General features: G+C 37.4%; 2 protein-coding genes across 7 annotated transcripts; both read right to left on the reverse strand.

The window, feature by feature from the left end:
* Positions 1-413: 413 nt before the first annotated feature.
* Positions 414-7,698, reverse strand: elf2a (E74-like factor 2a (ets domain transcription factor)). Of its 4 annotated transcripts, XM_067381417.1 has the most exons (10): positions 7,422-7,698; positions 6,460-6,519; positions 6,236-6,382; positions 5,931-6,126; positions 3,216-3,308; positions 2,942-3,052; positions 2,648-2,731; positions 2,369-2,561; positions 1,985-2,272; positions 414-1,786 (listed from the first exon to the last, which is right to left on the reverse strand). In XM_067381417.1, the coding sequence occupies exons 3-10, from the start codon at positions 6,308-6,310 to the stop codon at positions 1,243-1,245; spliced, it is 1,584 nt and encodes a 527-aa protein (XP_067237518.1). In that variant the 5' UTR covers positions 6,311-6,382; positions 6,460-6,519; positions 7,422-7,698; the 3' UTR covers positions 414-1,242. The 4 variants fall into 4 exon arrangements, with proteins under 4 accessions (XP_067237518.1, XP_067237527.1, XP_067237508.1 ...); XM_067381426.1 differs by lacking the exon at positions 6,460-6,519 and having other exon boundaries at positions 2,648-2,728; XM_067381407.1 differs by lacking the exon at positions 6,460-6,519.
* A 517-nt stretch (positions 7,699-8,215) lies between these two features.
* On the reverse strand, positions 8,216-22,994 carry mgarpa (mitochondria localized glutamic acid rich protein a). 3 transcript variants are annotated; one of them, XM_067388853.1, is made up of 8 exons: positions 22,862-22,994; positions 17,859-17,959; positions 17,663-17,768; positions 17,015-17,032; positions 13,421-13,759; positions 10,474-11,702; positions 10,276-10,326; positions 8,216-9,590 (listed from the first exon to the last, which is right to left on the reverse strand). In XM_067388853.1, exons 1-7 carry the CDS (start codon positions 22,941-22,943, stop codon positions 10,291-10,293), a joined length of 1,911 nt encoding a protein of 636 aa, XP_067244954.1. In that variant the 5' UTR covers positions 22,944-22,994; the 3' UTR covers positions 8,216-9,590; positions 10,276-10,290. The 3 variants fall into 3 exon arrangements, with proteins under 3 accessions (XP_067244954.1, XP_067244955.1, XP_067244952.1); XM_067388854.1 differs by having other exon boundaries at positions 10,467-11,702; XM_067388851.1 differs by lacking the exon at positions 10,276-10,326 and having other exon boundaries at positions 10,467-11,702.
* Positions 22,995-23,335: the final 341 nt, after the last annotated feature.

A 23,335-nucleotide genomic window follows, 5' to 3' on the forward strand; every position in this document is an offset into this window, starting at 1 on the left:
TGTCTGAATACATTTTGGTTTGACTGTATCCCACCCACTAACAGGTGCTGTGATGAAGAGATAATCAGTGTTATTCACTTCACTTGTCGGTGGTCATAATGTTGTGTGTGTGTGTGTGTGTGTGTATGTAAATTATATATATATTCCTTTTTATTATCATTATTATTAATATGATTTTTTTATAGTTTGTGTGCAACACAATGGTTGTTTTTGATTGATGAGGACAGTTAAAATATCAATAATATTAATATTAAAGAACATAATATTAAATAATAACATTAATCTTAATATTAAATATTAATCACTAATATTTTAAGATTTTCCATGACTGTGGGAACCATGTGAGGACTAATGAACAAAAGCACCTTTTGCACATTGAAGAAAGAAAAATAACATTTGAACCAGCTGTTTGCATAATTCTCTATATTTAAATCTACTTGGATACATTTTAGGGTAAGAATACAACAAAATATATGCTTCATATATTGAATATTCAATATACTGTATCAGACATTCTTTCCCTTTTTTGTACACATGAAAAACAAAACATGACCTGCAAAATACAAAGCAGTGGAAAACACAAAGTGATAAATGCACAGAAAGGAAATTATTTTAAAAAGTCTGAAATAACAGATTTGAATGTCCTTCAGAAAACAGTTTCTTTTGAACTGTAAAAAAAAAAGAAAGAAAGAAAAAAAAAACACTTCCTGGTACAAAATATATTTTAAAAAAAATTATATGTACACAAAGCACAATCAATTACTTTTAGTAATGACTTAGAAGGAAAAAGCTGACCTAAGGCTGCTTGTTTTATTTATCATTAACTACCGCAAAGGTACATCTATGCACAGATTCTTTTATGCTCCAAATTAACAGGTGATCAAAACGAGCATCTTGGCTGATTCTCTTCACCCATGTGACTTGCTCTCAATCTTTAGCACCAAGTGTGGTTCGTTCCTACAGCATCACAGCACAGATGGTCGTCTATAACGAAGCGTGATTTGAATAGATTAATATATGAAGAAAAAGAAAGAAAAAAGGCCTTTCAAAATCTAATCCAGATTTGAGGCTACACATGGTGGTTATAGTGTAGGGAAGTGAACAAGCGTCTTGAGCTGTAGTGCTGGTTTCATCCGTTTCACAGAAGTCAGCCAGTCTTTACGTCACTCATTTTATTTGCATCTGTGTCACAAGTGTTGATGTCGGTTCCTGTGAGTGAATGCAGTGACATTTGATGTTTGCTCAGCTCTGTGTGGTTGTGGGGTTTGTCTGTGTGCTCGGCGTGTTTTCTGCAGCACTGTTAACTGTCTGATCCACGGAAACCTCAGGAGATTCAACCTTAATAATAGTCACATCCTGTAAAGACATTGCTGGCTGTACGTTCGGCACCACGGTCACCCCTGGCTGAGAGGTCACCACGGTTGCAGGAGCTGTGGAGGCGGACGTGGTGATGTTGGAGGGGACGGCAAGCTTCAAGACTTGGGCGTTGCTGGTAGGCACGGTGAGGGGGGAGAACGTGCTCAGAGTGATGGGAGTGCCGGGTTTGCCGGGCATGGTGGGAAGGGTGATGAGCTGTAAGGTGATTCTTTCACCGCTTTGCCCCTGAGCAGGCACTAGCGTTGGCACGGCCTGAAGAACCATTTTGCCTGCGTTGTTACCCCCAGCGACCGAGTTGGGCATGGAGAGGATCGGTGACCGGACGGAGGGCGAGTTGACAGTTACTGTTGAGATTTTCTGACCCTGTGTCGTCATGAGAACAGGAACCTGCATGGCCAGCCTCACTGTCCTGGAAACAAACAACAGGAAAAGCATTGTGATATGTACGGTTGTAAGCTGTAAGCTATGACCAAAATCTGTGTTTTTTGTTTTAATTTTTCTGGATTCCATTTTAATTGGTTTAATGTAACTTGAGTAATAAAAATAAATCATAGAGCCCTTCTATTTGCAATTGAAAGGTTAACATTTAGACATTTTGATAACATACCCAGGGGCTGTTGCCATGTTTTCTGGTGACTGTTGCACGGTCATAAAGGCATCTTGTCCTGAGGATAGATTGATGATTTTAGGTACAGCAGAAGTGGGAGAAACTGGCGTCCCTTTGCTTTTTGGATTGCTGCGATTGGATGCGGCTGGGGTTTCTCTCTTTCCCTCGTCAATGCTGTCATCCATGTTGTCGTCATCAATAAAAACAATGTCTTTGGGCATCTCCTTAAACTGGTACACAAGTCTTTGGCCTTCCACTTTTGATAAAATGCCCCGTTGGTAGTAATACCTTAAAAAAAAAGAAAAAATGAAGACTGATCAAGACCGCTGGAACATTTTCTAGTTTCCAAAAATCTGTTCACTGATAAACTTGATTAAACATTACCTGAGTGCTCTCCCCATTGTTTCATAATTCATGTCAGGCTTATTCTTATGTCTTCCCCATAATTTAGACACCGCTTTGGAGTCCACAAGCTTGAATATGCCCTTCTCCTTCTGAGTCCACTTAATGTATTTTGGACAAGTTTCCTTGTCCTGCAGAAGGTCCAACAGGAACTCCCACAGGTAAGTAGTTGAGCCTGCAAGATTCAGACTTAAGATTGTGGCACCAGAAAAAAAAAAAAAAAAGATTCTCTTGCATAAATAAATAAACAGAAACACTCACCCTTGCTGTCTTTTGATTTCCTCTTATAGACCAGATCCAGAGAACCTTCACAGCAATTTTGTGGAGTTCTGGGCTTTCGTCCTGCTGGGGAAGATCACACAAAACAAATGAATCTCTTCTAATTAGACAGTTTTCAATTGAAATTTAGAAACTGAGCTCAAAGTGCACTTCATACATAGGGGCACTTCAAATGGAATGTACTAGAATATGCAGCAATATACAAGAACATGCATACATTTCCAAATGTTTCTGTAGTTCATTGTCTTAAAGGGGTAATAGCGAACTGTGATTCACCTCTCTTCTTCTTTTTCAGCATTTCTGCCTCCTGCAGGACAACAATATCCTTGGCAACAGGTCCCATATCCTCAGTTCTCACTTCCACCTCCATCTCAGATAAAAGCTCCTCTGCAGAGAGAGAGAGAGAGAGAGAGAGAGAGAGAAATCTATTGTTATCGTTACTCTTCCTACAAATGTGATTTACAGATGTGTTAAGTAGTTATTTAAGTTAGGACAGTACAAACAGCATACATTACAAATTAAAACAAGCACATGCATTTAAATCACATACCTGTACTGCGATCCCCCTGCAAGCTGGCTGGTGAATCCATGTGGAGCAGAGCTTCAGCTGCCTCAATAGTTTTATCATGCACTGAGACCTCCACTAAGAAAGAGGAAAAAAAGTTTTTTTGTTTTCCAAGTTTGCCAATAAAAAAACAAGCAGATTCTGATAAAAACAAACAAATGGCATACATACTATCATTTACAATGTTCTAAACAATACAAAAGCCTTTTCAAATTTAAGGTTTTAATGTGAAAACAGATGTTACAAGACCAAAAACTGATACAGAAAACTCAAATTGAGCTTGCTTTTGATTAAAAGAGCATTTTTTGTTCATAAATATTCTCCTGTACTTTAACTCATAGAATTGGCGGTAAAGAAAAAATATATTTGCATTTCGATGTGTTCATTGGCTAAATTGCAGCTTACGAATCAAAGCTAAGCGCTGAATGGCCAGGCGTCCTGTCACTCAACGACTTACAACGCCTATACACTTCCGCCCTAAACTTCGAAAACAAAAAGCGAATTTAACCATATGTGATATTTCACCCAGAGAAAGTATTTAAATAATTATCTACACCACAGAAAATGTGTCGAAACGTTATTTGTTTATAAAACCACACGTTTGCTACGTTTTATGTAACAATCGAGCAAGTCTCATAAAAACAAAAGCTGTCAATTCAGATTTCTTGCTAGCCGCTTGTAATGACCAAAAAGCATAACCGCATCCGTTATCCTTTAAAAATATCCAGCAACAAAACTGTTTATTATTGTCTGCGTTAATCTAGAAACACATCAATAAAGAACAGCACCGTTAACGGAGTTAAACAATCAGATCGTACAAATATTAAACTGCTGCTATAAAAACATTTTAACCCCCATGCTTCAACACAAACCCATTTTAAACAGAAATCGTGTTATAAACAATATATCAGATAACGTGTCCAAGACGCAAAAAGAAAACAAACGCACTTCCTGGTTTCTGACAACCAGCATCAATCCGCTAGAATAAATCATAACTCCAACCGACTCTAAACACACAGTAATAAATACACACAAACGCCACATATTAGTCTGCGAACACAAAATAAAAGTGTCGCTAAAACAAAATTGCAAGAAATTATTTAATATTACTTAAACTTTGCGCAGGGGTTAACGACAGCTCTTCACTTCCTGGTTGTCAAGCGCTTTTCATCCTTCAGTTTAGCAGGAGCCCAGGGCTCGTTACCTAAGATCACGTGATACACTATTGCGATGAGTTATGTATTTTTTTTTTTTTGTTTGTTTTATTGTTTTTGCTTTGCAGAGTAAATCGAACTGGGGTTCAGAGACACTGTGAAACGGAGTAGTTATACCAGCTGCTGACTGTAGACTTCTTGACTATATAAAGTACGAATTACTCTCTCTCCTGTCTCCTGTGTCAAAAACTACTCTGCCTTTCTAAGCTCCCCTACTGCATTTAAAAAAGGTAAATACTAAACTGGGCAACGAAAATATTGTATATTTCATATCCCTGAACACAGAGAATTAACAAAAAATTATAAATCATTGTTCACGTCCAGCTTAACGTTTGTATAATCTATTTACCCTTTTTATTTTTTTTCCTACAGAAATTCTTTGTGAAGCAAAAGCTTTGTTTTTCTCATTTGTGTCTTTTATAACTTCCACAAAACCGCCACAAGATGTCTCTCTTTAGCTATTCCTGCTGTTATTAGATTACCCAAAAATGAAAATTGTTATTTACTCACCCTCATGTCCAAACCCATAAGACTTTTGTTCATCTTCAGAACACAAATTAAGATATTTTTGATGAAATCTGAGAGCTTTCTGTCCCTCCATAGACAGCAATGCAACCACTACCACTGTGAAGGAGATCATAAAACTAATTCATGAATTGAGTGGCTTAGTCCAAATTTTCTGAAGAGACTCAATCGCTTTATATGATGAACAAGTTGAATCAAATGTAGGCTTTTATTCACATATAAACATTCATCAATGAACATAAACAGAAGCTCAACCAAACATGCATGAGCGTGAGAACAAACCTCTTGCGGAAGCTCAAACATTCTGCGTAACACACGAGAATGAACCTCATTGGTTCTTGCATGCTTGAGCTTACGTTTACCACAACTGATGTGTGAGTTGATGAATGTTTGTACGTGAATAAAAGCCCAAATTCAATTTGTTTATCAAATAAATCGATCAAGTCTCTTCAGAAAATTTGGACTAAACCACTAAATTCATATGGATTAGTTTTACGATCTCTTTAACTTTTTGAGGCATCAAAGTGTCAGTTGCATAGCTGTCTATGGAGGGACAGAAAGCTCTCAGATTTCATCAAAAAGATCTTAATTTGTGTTCTGAAGATGAACAAAGGTCTTACGGGTGTGGAACGACATGAGGGTGAGTAATTAATGACAATTTTCATTTTTGGGTGAACTAACTCTTTAAAAGAAAACTGAAGAAAAAAAAAGCAAAAAGCTTAGACTCCTAAAACAACAATCGGCATATTTGGAAATTAATCTAAAATTACCATCATGTTTAGTGGTATACGAAAAGAAAATGCAATCATGTTTTTTTTGGTATTTCAGAATTGGGTCTATTGTTCAAAATTTGTGCAAAAAACAAAACCACTTTTGGACTACCTCAGATTGGTCTTCCAAGCAGATGCATAACACAACATTTTCCTTGCATGGAAATACGGTCTGTGGAATTATTGCTCACCTGCTGCCATCTCCTGCAACTCAGTTTCAACAACTTGTTCCTCAGCCACATCCTGCACCAGGTAGGTATTCTGATCGTCATAGACCAACACCTGCGCAGCATAACACTGCTCCAAATCGGCACTATTCACCTGCTCCACTATCACTGCAGGACAGTGCTTCTCTCCGTCAGGCTCCACCCCATCAGGACAAACCTCCTGGCAAAAAAATAATTAAACACCTTGAGTTGCCTTAAAATGCTTAATTTTAACATACATTTTAGTTCATGCTCAAGTTGCATTTCTAACACGAGTGCGCCAACTTCACCTGCTGGGCTTCCTCATCTCCAGTGACATACTCCAATATATTCCCTCCTCCATCTACTATCACCACAGAGGTCATGACTCATTCCTCTGTGTCAGAACCAAACTGATCCACTGCACCCCTGCTGATGACCTTGAGTGATGTCACAGCCTGAGAAAAGAAAGTAGCCATTAGTAAATTCAGTATGCAACATTTTGGAATTAGAATGTACTAAAAGGCATTCATACTTTACAATCATGTGATAACTTTGGTTATTAAGCCAAGTGGGTACGGCTATCATCTGATGCCTTTTCAGTTGGCATGGGAAAAAAAAAAAAGTAATATTCTTACAAAGATCACAAGCAGACCCTTCAGGCAAACAAATGCACACATGCAGAAGCAAAACAAGAAAACGGAAGAGGCCTGTATCCTGTTGGCAAAACTGATCTCAATCCAGTCATATTCACTGTTTGTTTTTTTGTTTTTGTTTTAAAGAAAGACTAACCCCAAAGGGTCATGAACATTTCATTCCTCCTTTGCATATACCACATAAAACACTAAAATTGAAGAGACAACTAAGATGTTTACTAACTACAAATGGCCTAAAGCAAACCCTCACCTTACACAAAAGAGAAAATGTAATGTTTATCTGGCACTTCGTTTGGTTTTTAAGCATTCTGTCACTATAAAGTGTTTAGTACTGTATGCAGTAATAAGGATGAAGCAAAACTGCAAAATAAACAATAGATAAACCAATGAGGAAACGTTTTCATTCAAATTCCAGCTAAGTCTACGGCTCAAGTTTCCTCGGGTAAGTTATCCTTTGTCATAGATTTCATCAAGCATGACAAAATGTAAACACTGATACAAGACTGATAGACACTGACAGAGTAACGTAAATGCACGAAAGGAGTCTGTTATTATTGCCATTTCAACAGCGCTTCACTTCTCCTGTAGTAACGTAAATATTGCATCAACAAAGAGTGACCAATTTGCAAGTAACAGTTTATAGGGGGAAAAAAACAACACAAACAAATAACGAACTTTACAAAAACTGAATCTAACACGAATCATTAGATCGGTAAACAACAGCTTGCTGTATAAACAGCCACACTAAATCAAACTACCTATCTTCGGATGAAGTCTAAATGAATTAACTTTAACCTCTAACGTTAATGTATGTACGGATGCAAAATATGAAATTTCTCACCGTTCGCGGTAATTTCTTCCCGTTTGCTGAACCTCAAGACAGTCGAGTGCACTCTGTCAAAAGGTTAGCATGCTAACCATGCTAATGACAGATTGACTGGCTAATGTTAAAGCGGTTAACTTGCGCGAACTGCTCGCTGATAAAGCGCACGCATGCAGGCTTTAGACAGATGTCTATTTAGTCGATGTAAAATACAAAAAGTATGAGTTTTGGTAGGCTGCGTTAGTGTAGTAGGTAATGTTTTGCGAAGCTGGCTTCAGGCCTCCCGTTAGCAGGATCTGACTGACGAACTGCGCAGCAACCGTAAGTGACGTCACATACACCCTTGTCAGGTGCGCGCGCGCTTAAATTATAATAAACAAAAAATAATTAATATGATAGCAATCATTACATAAATTATCTATACAGTCAAACCAAATAACATCACAATGATATATTTTAAAACAGTGTGCAAATTTTTAAGGGGAAGCAACAGATGAAAGCCTATATATAATAATGTACTACAGACATGTCATCTCATCTTGTTAAAATTCAAACAATGCAGCTCAGCCTTACATGGTGGCTTTGATACCTTCAAAATATATATTATTATTATTGGAAAAGCAATCTGTGCTGTCGTAACCTTGTACAAATTCTTGTCGCTGCCCTTGAAGATGCTTCTCCTGAATTTACGAAAAATTGGGTCATTCCCAAATCCAACATGTTAACAGAGAAATCTGCACTGTATAGTGGCTGGTAATCAAATCTGATACCATTAATGTAAGTCACGCACAATCACACTGAAATGTGTTTTAATTCTTTATTTTTCCTTTGATATACATTCACATTTTAAAAAAACCCAGTTCAGGGCCTACAGTGAAATTGAAACCTCAAAACAGCACAAGAACATGTATTACATCCCTATCCCTTAAAACAAAAACATTAGAACCTGTGAACACACCCTTTATGATACGGAAACATACTTCACATTATTGTCTCACATTCACATTATAAAGTTGTAATCTTACTTATAATACTCAAGGTCCCTTTTCAAACATGTAAAGAAGTAAAAGACAAAACTGCTAGGTATTATTTTCATGTATTTATCTGACCTTAATTTCCCTAGTGAATCAATTTAGTATGTCTATATATCAGTCTAAAATCTGAACGAGAGAAGATTTGTATCTAAATCAAATCAAATATGATGCTGACGGTAACAAGGAAAGTGTAACTTTGGCATAACAGGTTTGGGGACTTTGCTTTTGACAACAAGGAAAGTAATTTATTGTCAAGCAACATGTTTTATAATAACTGGTTTTATGATGAAGATGGCTGACTTTGATGGATCAATACAACAAACTAAGAGAGAAGAGGAAAACAAAGACAATGGATGCAGCAGTGGGATTTGCTTCTTGGCTTTTGGAAATAAATACTGGAATTCTGGCATGGCATAATATTTTTTGATCATTTTGATAAATGCAGTCTGTTTCAACAACAACTTAAAAACAACTGCTGTCAGTTGTTTTCGAACCTAGTCATATCACATTGTAAATGCAAGCTGGTTACCAATACTGGTTAGTAGAAATGTGTAAAAAGAACACTAATGTTAAGCTGAGGTAGAGGGGTATGAATCACATTTAGTGTAAGTTCATAAATAATGCAAATGAAAAATAGCATAGATTGAAAATAGAGGAAAACCTGAAGTTTAATCAGAAAGCTGGTTGCCAGCATGCAGGTATGGCAGTGTATGTGGCAAATGTGTAGCCTTGCTGGTATAGTAAAATTGACACAGCAATTCCTACTAAGGTGAGGTCTGAGGTAGGGTTAACTATAGTATAGGCTTCAATGTGCAGTTGACTCAAAAAGAGTAGAGTTCCATTTATAAAGGCTAAAAAAATCGGTCACAGCATTTCATGCATATTATTGTCAAGAAACCTGTATGTCTCATATCAGAGAGGAGTGAATGTTCACATGAAGTAACCACGTATCAGTGGAGAGCATGTCAGTGGAAAGAGAGCCTGAGAGAGAAGGTAACAGAATTCTGGTCCAGTGTTAGGATTACTGAAATCCAGGGGGTCAAATTGTAGGTGAGCTCAATGTGGATGCAGGCAATAGGGAAGGGGGAAGGCACATCACTAATTCTTTATCAGGGAACCGGTTTACTATCCCAGGACATCTGACTCCATGCAACTAAGAAAGACAAAACAAATAAAAAATGTCATATCAATGTACACTACCATTCAAAAGCTTGGGATTGGAAATAATTTTTTTATATTTTTGATAGAAGTCAGTAAGAACAAAAATACAGTAAGAACTGTAATATTGTAACAATTTAAAAAAAAAAAACATCTTCCATTTCAACTTTAATAAAATGTAATTTATTCCTGTAATGGCAAATCTGAATTTACTCCAGTCTTCAGTGTCACATGGTCCTTCAGAAATCATTCTAATATGCTGATTTGGTGCTCAAGAAACATTTATTATTATTATCAATTGTGATAATTGAGCAGCACAATTGAAAATAATTGTGCTGCTTAATGTTTTTTAATACAGTGATACATTTTATTTAGGATATTTTGTTAAATAGAAAGTTAAAATTATAGCATTTATTTGAACTTAAAATTTCTTGTAACAAGATAAGTCTTAACTTTTAAACTTTTTGACTTAAGTCACTTTTGATCACTTGTAATGCATTCTTGCTGAATAAATATAATATCTCAAAAATCTTACTGATCCCAAACATTTGAACACACATACACAAAATAAATTTATATATATATATATATATATATATATATATGGTGCTCAATTATATATATATAAAAATATATATATGGTGCTATATTATATATATATAAAAAGATTATGACGTTACCTTTTTTAGTTGATGCTAATACATCTGCACTTTAAGCAAATGGCGCTTGCCCTATGAATGATATAAAGAAAGTAACATTTTATTCTTTGTATTCTAAACTTTCTTTTTTGAATCACTATGTAGCTGTTAACTAAATCATGATGATGGCGAAATGTAATTTAATGCAGCACTGCATTGTTAAACCAGATTACCTGTTACCTGATCCGATGGCTCTTCACCATCATCAGGAGCTGGGATGATTCTGCCAGTCATGGGGGACACACCAAGCACCATGGGCTTCTTTTCTGATTTAGGACCTCCCTCCAAGACAACCACTATGAATTCTCTCTTGGGGTCTTCCAAAGCATGAGGTGCACTTGATGTTTCAGGTAGAGAAACTTCCTCTGCCACCACTGTGCTCGCAACATCTGGTTCAACCACACTTTCTGTAACATCCACAACCGGACTAGCTGCTTCTTCCTCAACCACACTTACTGAAGTCTCCAAAACTGCACTTTCTGCAATCACCTCTGAACATGCCGCTGCCTTCACTTCTTCACCTTCTAGGACGTCACCAACTACTGGAACAACAGGAACAACCTCTTCTGATACTGTGGCTGCAGGTGTTTCCTCAGGTTCTTCAGTTGCTACAACAGGTGCGTCTTCAGTTACCAAAGAAAGTGGCGCCTCTTCTGGAACAGGTGCTACAGGCATCTCTTCAATCACCGGGGCAACTGATACCTCCTCTGCTTCTGGGGAAACTGGTACCGTTTCAACTACAGGGGCAACTGGTGCCTCTTCAGTCACTGGGGAAACCAGAACTTCCTCTTCTATCACAGGGATATCAGATGCATCTTCTGAGGAAACTGGTGTGTCAACTGTAGTCTCCAATGGTACTGCAGCCTCTTCCACCACTACAGTAACAGGGGGCTCCTCTACAACTGGAGAAACTGGTGCTTCCTCTACCACTGGAGCAACAAACAGTTCTGCTACGGGTGAATCAAGTGGTATCTCCTCTGCTACTGGAGCCTCTTCCACCACTACAGCAACATGTGGCTCCTCTACAACTGGAGAAACTGGTGTTTCCTCTGCTGCTGGAGTCTCTTCTACCACTGCAGCAACTGGTGGTTCCTCTAAAACTGGGGAAACTGGTGCTTCTTCCATCACTGGAGCAACAGACACTTCCTCTGCTACAGCAGCATCTGGTGCCTCTTCTACTGCCAGTGACATTGGTTCCTCTTCCATCACTGGTGCAATGGGAGCCAGCTCTGTTGCTGGTTCACTTTCCAAATTATCTGTTGCAGGCACCTCAATGGGCTTCTCTGGTACAGCTTCAACGAGCATGTCTTCCACAGCTCCAGACTCCACAGGAACAACATCGATCACAGAGGCAGCAGCCAGCTCTACTGCTTCTGCATCTGCTGGGCTGACCGACTCTGACGGGGCCACTGCAAGACACGATCAAGTCATCCAAAATCATACAAAAAGCTGATAATAGATGTTTGAGGTAAGAAATGACTTATTTAGAGGTTTTATAAATTTAAAATAAGTTTTAGTTTAAATATTCTTCTAATAAATAATCATATTTCAGTGTGTGACTGTGGTTTAAAACAGCACAATGGGAAAGAAAGAAATGAGACTGAAAGAGTGCAGAGGTTCATCCTCACTACAGCAGAAATACATCTAACAGCAAAGAAAAGAGTCTAGGTAAAGTTTAAGTGCATTCATGTGATCTATGGTGTGTATATTTCACATAATGTAAGACTTTCAGCAACTATCATGTGTGTTAACACCATGCAGCTTAATTTAAGTTTCCCATTATTCAAAACATGCAGTACATGAAGAGGCTTTACTGCCAAATATCACCTAGAAAAGGACACACCACATATTTGATCACCACAAAAATTAAGAGATGAAACTAACATTTTGGGATGGATTTTTGAATGCGGGGATGATGTCGTAGACTATAATGTACAGCATTTTAAAACATTACTTTTAAAATAGAGGATGAACTTGCCAGATGTAATATTTCAGTTTGTAAAGTTTTCAGAAAAAAAAAATTAAACACAGAATATCTTTTTGATATTTATCCATAATTTTATTAAATGGCTTTGAATCCCTTATTCATTTTTATTACACGATTGCAATTTTCCAAGTAAACGAGCAATTCAATTGAATCACATACATACTTGAGCTCCTTGATAAGTTACTGAGTTCCTTGTCAGATCAGTCATACAGAGGAATATAAAGGGAAAACTAATACAGAAACACAGCTGGCCTAGTTGCTAGGAAGCAAAAGACTCACAGATTTCACAATATTAACTGGCGTGTACCAACTAAGTGATATCTGGCAGAGAAGCACGTTACTGTTATTACAGAACAAATAAAAACATACAGCAGTACATTTGCAGTGTCTTTGTTGTGCCTCAAGGATGAGGTAAGGCAGGATAGAAGTTAAAAATAACAGGAGGCTGGCTCAGATTTGTGAGGTTGAGAAGACAGAGTGAAACTGAGTGTAAGAAACAGGACAGGAGTAGATAGTATGAAGTGTGTCCACTGGAATGTTTGGTCACATGTAACAAAAAGCAGCAGCTTTGGATTCTCACAGTGGTTTCTACGGTTATCCTTACTTGAAAAGAAGTTCATTAATATAATTTAAATATTCCAGCATAGTCCAGGAATATAATAAAAATATACAAAATAAAATGTGTGCCATTTAGTGGGATTACATTATTGCACTGCAAGGATCAAATCCTGTTCTATAACACACCAATGGAAACCGAGGAAGTACAGTGTGATGACGACTACATAGTCAATCACATACACTATCATTCAGTTATGCGTCTCTGAGCTCCTTACAACTTCAGTTAATGACTAATCGATCTAATTGGAAGGGAGGAAAAAAAAACGATAGATAGACAGACATGCAGGTCTGCAATAAAACCTAAGTAAGTCTCTAAATGTTGTTCAAGTGACCCGTTTTGTTCTTTCTTGAGATTTGAGGATGACCTTTCCGATTAAGCAAGACAGTGACCATTTTGTTACAGGACATTTGAATCTTCTGTATCTTGTGTGTGTAGGTGAGTGTTTGAGTACCCACGAGGCATTCAGGCCTCTGTACCGGTAGCCTCTGCTACTGCCTCCTCTGCGGAGGCTGCTGGCGTACCATTGCTCTCTGACACCGGCTCTTCAGCTTGGATGACTGGAGTTACAACAGCCTCTGCTGCTGCCTCTACTTCCTCTGCAACCTTCTGCACTTCCTCTGCCACCGCTGCCACCTCCTCTGCCGTCTCGGCAACAACCTCTGCCACTTCAGCAACCACCTCTGCAGTCTCTGCAACCGCTTCGGCAACCTTTTCCACAACAGTCTCAAGGGTTCCCGTCTCCTCTTTGGTGGCCAAGACCTCAGGTGCTTCGGCAGCTACAGCCTCCTCAGGTGCTTCAGCAGCTACATCCTCCTCAGCTGCGGTCTCTACGGCTTCTGCTTCCTCTGCACCAGCTTCCTCTAAACGGACAACAGAGGAGGAAAAATTAAGCATCAAGCAGTTTCCTTTTTTTCCTTTCTCTTTTTTTTTAGCATATTCAATCAATTTTGAATCTCACACAGAAATGACCAGGTCATATTAATCCCTAAATTAAAAGGATATGAAATTAAATTATATTTTGTGGAATTAAATCTGTGTTGAGAATTGCACTAATTGCAACTAATTATCTAAGGAAAATTACATTTTACATCATAATCATGGTAGTATTATTTGAACTGAATTTAATTTATGCTAATTTCCTAGGAACATCAGCCTGGCTAAAAATATAGCAGGATCAAAAAACATTATTAATAAAATGTTTACACTGCCACCATGCCTTACAAAATCTCTCACTCACACAGCATCCATCTTACCAACCTGGAAATACCTGGAAAGTCCTCATCATAAGGAATATAAATCTAGCTTTGTCTAAATCACTCACAACATAATCACTACAGGCAGCATGCAAAACCCAAGAACGAGGAGGGAGGGTGTAAAGAGAAATTGAACAGAGACAATAGGGAGAAAGGAGCTAGGAGGACAGGTGAGGAGAAGAAATACAAAGATGGCTGAGTCTTACCATCTGTTCAAAGTTAGCAGTACCAGCAACTCTGTGAATTCCAGCAACACAGAATGACAACCAAAAAGCTTTGTTGTGCGTGTTTAATAAGTTAACCCGCAGAGGGAAGCTTTCTTTTACATGTCTTTCACCAATATCTACTGTATCACACAATAAACATTTTAAATAAGGGTTTCAATGAAATGAAGAGAAACTTTAAATAAAAAAAATATCAGTTCATTGAAAAAGCAGGACTCATAATGGCATTAACTCAGGAGAGATTCATCCAAAAAGTCCTGACTGAAGACTATAGGTGCCCAGCCCCGACTCTCCAAATTAGTTTACTCTGGAAAGAGTCAGAACAAAGAGACAGTTAGGAAAGTAAGGAAAGAGATTAGTTAAAGTTTTGAGTTCGTTGTTCAGTATCATGATTTCATAGTTCTGTTTTGGCATTTGAAAGACTACAGTATAAACTGTTAACTGATATTGGCTGGCAAGTCTTTCTGGACTGGACTGCAGTGACTAATAGAGGATCACAGGTAAATAAGTAGGAAAAGAGGGTTGTGAGAGAGAATAGGAGTGCACAGGGGTGCAGATGGATCATATACATGGTTTATTAAGGAGAGTGACAGTGTCAAAGAGAAATGCACCCAGTTCTGATTAACAGGCTTTCTGACAAATAGGATCAGGTGGGTTGGAAGGGTAGGACATGAGGACAACTACTCAATCCAATCTCAACAACACCAAGAAAAAAAAATATGCAGAAATTCATCAAACCAATAAATAAGGCTTCCTCAGCTCAATTTTCTGGTTTTCCATTTTAAGATGAACTATTGAAGCTCTAGGCTCTTCATAAACAAGCATTTTGTTTTTGCACTTTAGCCATTAGATGATCTAATATCTGCCCATTGTAGTGTCATTACAGGATATTTGATACAACTTAAAAAGTTGATCCTACTTGGCATAGAGCAAATATTAATCAGAAGAACAAGTCATAATCTATGTGCCAAGAATATAATTTATTGCCTATTGCCCTGAGACTGAAAGGTAGAGGGCGACATCATTTAGTTACCTTTGACCCTCAGAAAACAAGGCTGTAATATATTTCCAGATTACTCAGAAATAACTCCCAAACATACTTGTTATGCAGCTGTTCAGACCATGCAAGTTAAACCACAAGTTAGTTTTAGCAAAACACACGAAGGCCCAGTTTCACAGACAGGGCTTAGGCTAAGCCAGGATTAGGCTTTATTTCAATTAAGGTATTTAAGTAGCTTTTATAAATGTTCACTTGGGAAAAAAAAAAAAAAAAAACCTTACTAGTGTGCATCTTTAGACAAAATAACAGCTCTGACATTTTTTAAGATATGTCAGAGCAAGTTACTTTCAGTTAAAGCAGCTCAAACATGCATTTTAGTCTAGGACTTAAGTCTTGTCTGTGAAACTGGGGGTAAATGGATCCCACTGGCTTTAAGACAAACTGATGTGTTACAGATATTTAAAGGGTTTATTCACCCAAAAATGAAAACTGTAATTAAATCACCCTTGTGTCGTTCCACACCCATAAGAACTTTGTTCATCTTCAGAACACAAATTAAGATCTTTTTAATGAAATCCAAGGTTATTTTTAATCCTCTATGGACAGCAATTTAACCACCACTTCCAGAAAGGTAATAAAGACATTGTTAAAACAGTTGACATGAACAGTGATCAGTTGACAGTGGTTCAATTTTCAATTTTATGAAGCAACGACCGACGAGAATACTTTTTGTGCGCAAAAACAAAACGTTAACGACTATATTCAAAAATATCTTCTCGTGTCAATCTCATACGTTGTTTATGTTCAGCACTTCAAGGCTCTACATCAGAACGCCGGCTCAGTATTGGCCGACGCTGTTCACGTAAGCATCACGACGCATTTGTATGATGATGATGCAGGAGCCGGCCAATAATGAGTCGCATTCAGATGTAGTGCCTTAGTACCTTTCTGGACCTTGAAAATGGTGGTTAAATTGCCGTCTATGGAGGAGTCAGAGAGCTCTCAGATTTCATCAAAAATATCTTACATTAGTCCACTCTAGTTACTCTAGATTAGTCCATTCTACTTACAGGAAAAAAACTAGACTGGTGCCAGAAGTAGAATAGGAAAGGCGTAGGACATACAGCTTATGCGTTTTGAAGAATGCGGAAAGCAGAAGTACATGCAAGGCGATATTTTGTGTTTATAAAGCATATACAGTTGTATTTTTTTCCAAAATGACCGATCGTTTCACTAGATAAGACCCTTATTCCTCGTCTGGTATCGTTTAAAGCCCTTTGAAGATGCACTGAAACTGTAATTTTGACCTTCAACCGTTTGGAGGCCATTGAAGTCCACTATAAGGAGAATAATACTGGAATGTTTTCATCAAAAACCTTACTTTCTTTTTGACTGAAGAAAGAAAGGCATGAACATCTTGGATGACATGGGGGTGAGTAAATTATCAGGAAAAGTTTATTTAAAATCCTTTAATTTGTGTTCCGAAGATGAATGTCTTACGGGTTTGGAATGACATGAGGGTGAGTAATTAATGACATAAATTTTCATTTTTGGGTGAACTAACCCTTTAAGTCAATTTAAATATAGAAGTTACTTATGTAACATCATGGAGAGAAAAAAAACAGATCACAAACTCACCATCGCCATTCTCCCCACCTAAAAAGAACAAAAATATTAAATGTTACATTACAAATCTGTCAGTGAAGCCTGAAGCTGCTGTATAAAGCTTACCGTCAACAGCCACTTACTCATATTAGATCACATAATACATTATATTCTCTTATTTATAATACTCGAATGAGAGACAGAGTTTTAATGCTGCAGTCATTAAGATGATACGGCTTAATAGTGCTTTGGCTCAGATGCATGAGTTTTAGAGAAGCTTGGATATGATACAATTATTCAATATAGTGGAAGTGCATTTGGCAAGACTGTGACAGAGGGGACAAGAGGGCAATATATCTTTTGTTATGGTTATGATGTTTTGTAAGGGCCACAATGGATTATATATAACTTTTACGGGTTACCATTAGTGATGTGTGAATAGCACAGGGTTTCATTCAATATCTGTAACAAGATGCCAAAGAATATAATTTCACTATAAACCTCACAGGCATGAGAAGGCTATACAACCAGTATTCAAATTTCTGTAAACAAGTAAATGATTTCCACTCATGCACCCTATTTAAAACTACTCATCTGAATCCTAAAAGTTACACACTGACCAAGTTACAATGATGTAAGTGGAAATGACACTGTGAAAACAAGACCGTAGTTGAGACTTACTCTTGGGTGGCCATGGTTTGGGTTTCCACTCAGACTTGGGACGAGCACCAATTTCAGAAACACGGTCATCAAAACGTGCTTTGTCTGTTGCAACGGTTCTGTAAGCCTAGAAGAGAATATAAAAAATATATTAATTCAACAAGTTTATGATCTGACATCACTCTATATCAATGTTTTGAGTTTTAATCAAACTTACATATGCCAAGGCACCTGCGAAGGCTCCACCGCAGAGGACGGCGTAAAGCAAATTCTCGCCGGAGCCGCCAGGGATCGATGACATGAGCCTCCGTGGAACTACTGCATAGAGAACAGAGGAGTAAGGGAATGATTTTGGATCAGCATATTAGTTGAAGCAATGATTGCGGTCTCATTTCGAAGGCTGCGTCCTCCGGAGGTTGCATTTGTTGGCTGCATACATCATCAATGATGTCTCCTTCTAAAACAGTAATCATTATATAATGTTATTTGTTGTGAAGCATAAATTGTTGTAATTTCTTTAAGACTTTGAAATTTAATGGTTACTTTACAATGAGGCAGCCTCAATGACATATGCGGCCGACAAGCGTGACCTCTGGAGGATGCAGCCTTTGAAATTATGTAAGCTGATGTAAGGAACCCTTATATATATATATATATATATTAGTTTAATAGAACTTATAATATTATTTGTGGTTAATAGTTAATGCTTTAGTTAAAGTGCCTGGCACAGAGATTGACCTCCATGGCAGTAACATGCCAAAAGATGCTTCCTGCCCAGTAGGTCACTGCCTGATTGGATTCCTGGCAATGGTTTCAGGTACCTATAAATACGCCTGTCAGCATTCATCTAGGTATTTAAACATTGCGTTTTTGCATTTCCATGACTCAAAAGTATGGTGCAGATAATCATAAGTGAATAGCATCTCGCACTCTATGGTTAAGTATTAAAAAGTCTGAACATAAAGTTGAAAATTCAGGTAACTTTAAAATTCAGTAACTCTATATACAAGTTACACTGCATCAGTTAAAGGGTTAGTTCACCCAAAAGTGAAAACAATGTCATTAATTACTCACTCTCATGTCGTTCCACACCTGTAAGACCTTCGTTAATCTTCGGAACACAAATTACGATATTTTTGTTGAAATCCAATGGCTCCGTGAGGCCTGCATAGCCAGCAATGACATTTCCTCTCTCAAGTTCCATTAAGGTACTAAAAACATATTTAAATCGGTTCATGCGAGTACAGTGGCTCAATATTAATATTATAAAGCCACGAGAATATTTTTGGTGCCCCAAAAAACAAATTAACGACTTATTTGGTGATGGCCGATTTCAAAACACTGCTTCATGAAGCTTCAGAGCGTTATGAATCTTTTGTGTCGAATCATGATTCGGATTGCATGTCAAACCGGCAAACTGCTGAAATCACGTGACTTTGGTGCTCCGAACTGCTGATTCGACATGCTGATTCAAAATGCTCTGAATCTTCCTGAAGCAGGTTTTGAAATCGACCATCACTATATAAGTCGTTATTTTGTTTTTTGGTGCACCAAAATTATTCTTGTCGCTTTATGATATTAATATTGAACCACTGTACTCACATGAACTGATTTAAATATGTTTTTAGTACATTAATGGATCCTGAGTGAGGAAATGTCATTGCCTCACTGAGCTGTCGGATTTCAACCGTCGGATTTGTTTTTCAAAGATTAATGAAGGTCTTACGGGTGTGGAACGACATGAGGGTGAGTAATTAATGACAGAATTTTTATTTTTGGGTGAACTAACCCTTTAAGTTTATGTAAACATATGTATTGGTCAATTATTCCTCTAAATATAAAATAAGAATTAAGCATTATTTTGTCTATTTTCTTACCTAGAAAAATCTTTAATAACCAAATACTTTATTTTGTATACTATAACTGAATGGCTATCTCAGTGCTGCTGACAGTTCCTTGTCCTAAAAAAAATTGAGGTCAGGGAGCAACTCAGATTTAGAAAACCATCAGTTCAGTCCAATCATGATGATCGGAGCACAAAGATCATTGTGACACAGTAGAGGAGACTTTTTTTTCAGGAGTATCTCATTGAGCGGAATATTCTCATTAAGATAATCCAGTCACTTGTGCCCAGCTAGAGTAAATAGGTTCTAGACACCTCTGCGTTATTTATACCAACTAATCTGTTAATCTTTCCCCGGAGTCAAAGGGTGAAGCAAATAGAAAGCGAGACATGCTTAGTTAAACTACTCAGAAGAACCAACACAATTTTTTTAATATCAGACACTGATGAAAATATCTAGCTCAGCAATGGACGATATAATACCTATATTTACAGACAATTTAACAACAGCAAATAAGACAACTGCTGAAATTAACCAAACATGTATTTCACAAAATAAATAATTTTCACAATATATCAGTCATCTATGTCTTATATTGACACCTAGTGGTGTGGATGCAGCATCAAATAAAAAAAAGGCTTTCAGTTACAGATGCTACTAGAGATGCCGTTTGCAGAAAGTCACAATTATTTTATTCTGTGAATGTGTCTAATAATATTTTTAACAGGCATACTATATTAAAAGGACAGTTCACCATTTACAACATAATCATCAATTACTCAACCTCACGTCTGTTGAAAGCATGTCCCATTCTCATATCCCTTATGCAACCTTATGGACATTTTTGTCCATTTCAGTTTTGTTTTTTGTTATAGGTGTGCCTTTGTTAATGCCAACTACATGAATTTTGGCTCAGGTGTTTATTTTTATTGGAATTTTCATTAAAAAAAAAAAAAAAAAAAATCAATTTTACCCTCCGTACAAAAAATACTCATACTCAGGACCTTAAGGACAAAAATGTCCACATTGAAACCCATTAAAACTGCAATTTTTTTTAACCCAGGGCCATTTGACTATAAAATGATACAATATTTGCAAATAGGCATTCATTCTATTGGCTTCAAAGGCTTTTTTCTAGATTGTGCCATATTTTCACTGACAGTGAGCACACAGGTGCATTAGAAGCTGAGGAGGTAAAGAAACCGATTTGTAAAGCGTTACAATTCTGAAAATGAATGAATGTTTGGTCATTATGAATAGAAGAGATGCTGATAAAAAAAATAAAAATAAAAAAAAACAGTCAGTGAAAGTGGAAAAAAATTATATATAATATTTCTATGACAGTTTTTTGGCATGGACATTTTTGTCCATTATGGACCTAAGTTTTTGTAAAAAATCTGACACTACATAAAAAAATATAAATGCCTCAAAATTAATGTTGTCGTTCTTCATTGCTTATTAAATTTTTGGGTGTGTCAAAGAAAACAGATTCTGCTTAGCATTTAGTTTATGAAAATAAACTACTATTTTTTAGTTTTTTCATAAAAAAAACACCTATGGCATTATGTAAACAAACCAGCATTTAAAGGGTTACAGTTCTTAAAATTATTGGGGGGTTTGGTATCTATGGATAGAACAGATGCTGGTTAAAAAAAAACGACATCAGTGAAAGTGGAAAAAATATTAATAAATCATATTTTTAGGACAGTTTTTGGACATGGACATTTTTGTCCATTTTGCACCTATGTGTAACTTTTTTTTTTTTTTTTTTGATGCACAAGGGTTAAAACATCTATCCTACAAATCACCCTCCAAAAAGATTTATCACAGCTTGATACTGGAATGGTTGAGCGAACAAGAATTAGAATGAAAGGCTTTGAGCAAGTGGTGTAGGCATACGTCCATCCGCTTATGGCTATTTGAGGAGATATTTAGTGGGTAGGACAGACAGTCTGATTCAGTCTATGTGTACATTGCTCAATTCAACAGATTTGTGTGTGATATTCTTATTAACTATTACAAACACCCTAACCTAGATTTGCACATACATTCATCTAACAGTCAAGCAACAGCAAGGGCAGACAAAGGTCTTGCTTTAAGAATGTCTGCATGTTTATTTAAACAACCAGGGTTTCCCAACAGGGGTTTCTGAGCCCTCCTGGGGTACATAAAGGAACTGTGGGATTGAAATGCCAGTGCTAAATTCAATTGAAAACAAATGTTTTAAAGACTAACGCAGGGATTTGGATGTCAAAAAATTAGGAAACGCAAAAGTGTTGCAAGGGAACGCAAACATTTCTCAGGGGAATGCAAAAGCATTGAAATATTTTTTTCCTCCAATCTCATATTTTCAATCACCAGGTCCCTTTGAAAGCTCCGTAGAAATTGCTAGTAAATTGCACAAATAATTACAAAGAAAATCATTTTTACAATGTACAGAATAGGTATTACTATATAATGAATTATATAGAAAAGGTAGTAGGCCCTACCTAAAGAATAATACTAGTGCCTAATGGAACGGACACTAATAGCTAAAATATAAGAACTAGTAGCATGAAATATTAGTAAGTTTTAAGAATCAATTGTTGAAACGGCTTGCCGCAGGCTACAGCCACTGAGTTCCATAGGTCCGCGTGCACGAGTCTATAGCTCGACCACGTACACAACCACGTGAGCTATACGTGGAAACATTCTATGGCACCCTTAGAACACTGAAGGTCAGAAAGCAAGCGCAGTATGAGTACATAAACCATGATGTCAAACATCAAATTTCAACTGATTCCCTATTACGCAAGTTCGCGTTTCATAATCCATTGAAGTGACGACGGAATGAATTTGACAGAACAAACATTAATCGAATCACGTTCAATAGTCCACAACTAAACTAACTTTTCACAATGATTAAAATGCAAAGATAGCCAGTGCATTTTCAGTACTGTGCAAAATTAATATTAGTGCAGATTTGCAGTGCCCAAGATGGCTACATTCTCGTGTGCCAGGCTGCGGTTTTAGATGTGTACATTGTGTTCCCTGCCAATGACACGGTGAATGTATGTTCATGTGGTAGGCGTGTAACCTCTGACTAGCAATAAAACGTGACAATTATCTCGAAAGTAATTTAAAAAATGTGAAGCACCAATAGCCGCCGACTGACCTTCATGTCCCCTTAACCCTAAACTACATGTCACCGGTCAAGAAAATGTTGCATTATGATACAAGTTCAGGTCAAGCACATTTTCATTGTACGCGAAAGTCGAAATGCTTGAAATAGGACAATTAGCAGATCACGAAAGACTAAAACACAACAAATATAGCGCACATTATATGATTTATAGGTAGAAATAACACTTCACGTTACAGACAGTATCGTCCTCACCATCCCTATAGAGGTGTGCGCGGTTCAGGGACTGTCGCGCCAGAGGCCCACACCTCTGCCAGGCTGCTCTGCACGCAAACATCGTCCAAACTACCACGGGAGGAAAGCAGCGTGCGAGTCCAATGGAGGCGCAATGAATGACTGTGAAAGTGCAGATACTTGGAGGGGGAGGAGTGAACGTGAGGGGAGGAGAAAACGCTCATCTAATCCTCCCTCTGCTAGGATTCACTGGCACGCTGGGCTCAAACACAAAGCAATGAAGTAAAATTTGTTTTTACTCAAATGCTTTTCAACCAAATATGTATAATTTATGTTACATTTCTATTAGAAATAGAAAAATCACTGGATTTGATGTTCCACAGACACTTGTTTACTAAAATTTACCACCATTCCCCCTCCCCAGATGTTTTAGACTCTAATGGATGTTTTCTAGGTTTCATAACCAAAAACTAATGTTCCCAGAGTGTTGCAGAA

The sequence above is a fragment of the Chanodichthys erythropterus genome, chromosome 1, assembly GCF_024489055.1.
Source record: "Chanodichthys erythropterus isolate Z2021 chromosome 1, ASM2448905v1, whole genome shotgun sequence".
Taxonomy (NCBI): domain Eukaryota; kingdom Metazoa; phylum Chordata; class Actinopteri; order Cypriniformes; family Xenocyprididae; genus Chanodichthys; species Chanodichthys erythropterus.

What these genes read in the sequence shown, in the direction of transcription:
- mgarpa (XM_067388851.1), bottom strand. Translation starts at nt 22,943, where the DNA reads ATGTTTGCGTGCAGAGCAGCCTGGCAGAGGTGTGGGCCTCTGGCGCGA. An exon ending in GCCGGTGTCAGAGAGCAATG is followed by an intron (nt 11,703 to 13,420) that starts GTACGCCAGCAG and finishes CGTGTCTTGCAG; the next exon opens with TGGCCCCGTCAGAGTCGGTC. An exon ending in GCCATCGGATCAGGTAACAG is followed by an intron (nt 9,591 to 10,466) that starts GTAATCTGGTTT and finishes TGTCTTTCTTAG; the next exon opens with TTGCATGGAGTCAGATGTCC.
- elf2a (XM_067381407.1), bottom strand. Translation starts at nt 6,310, where the DNA reads ATGACCTCTGTGGTGATAGTAGATGGAGGAGGGAATATATTGGAGTAT. An exon ending in GCAGGGGGATCGCAGTACAG is followed by an intron (nt 3,053 to 3,215) that starts GTATGTGATTTA and finishes CTCTCTCTGCAG; the next exon opens with AGGAGCTTTTATCTGAGATG. An exon ending in GAAATCAAAAGACAGCAAGG is followed by an intron (nt 2,562 to 2,647) that starts GTGAGTGTTTCT and finishes TGAATCTTGCAG; the next exon opens with GCTCAACTACTTACCTGTGG.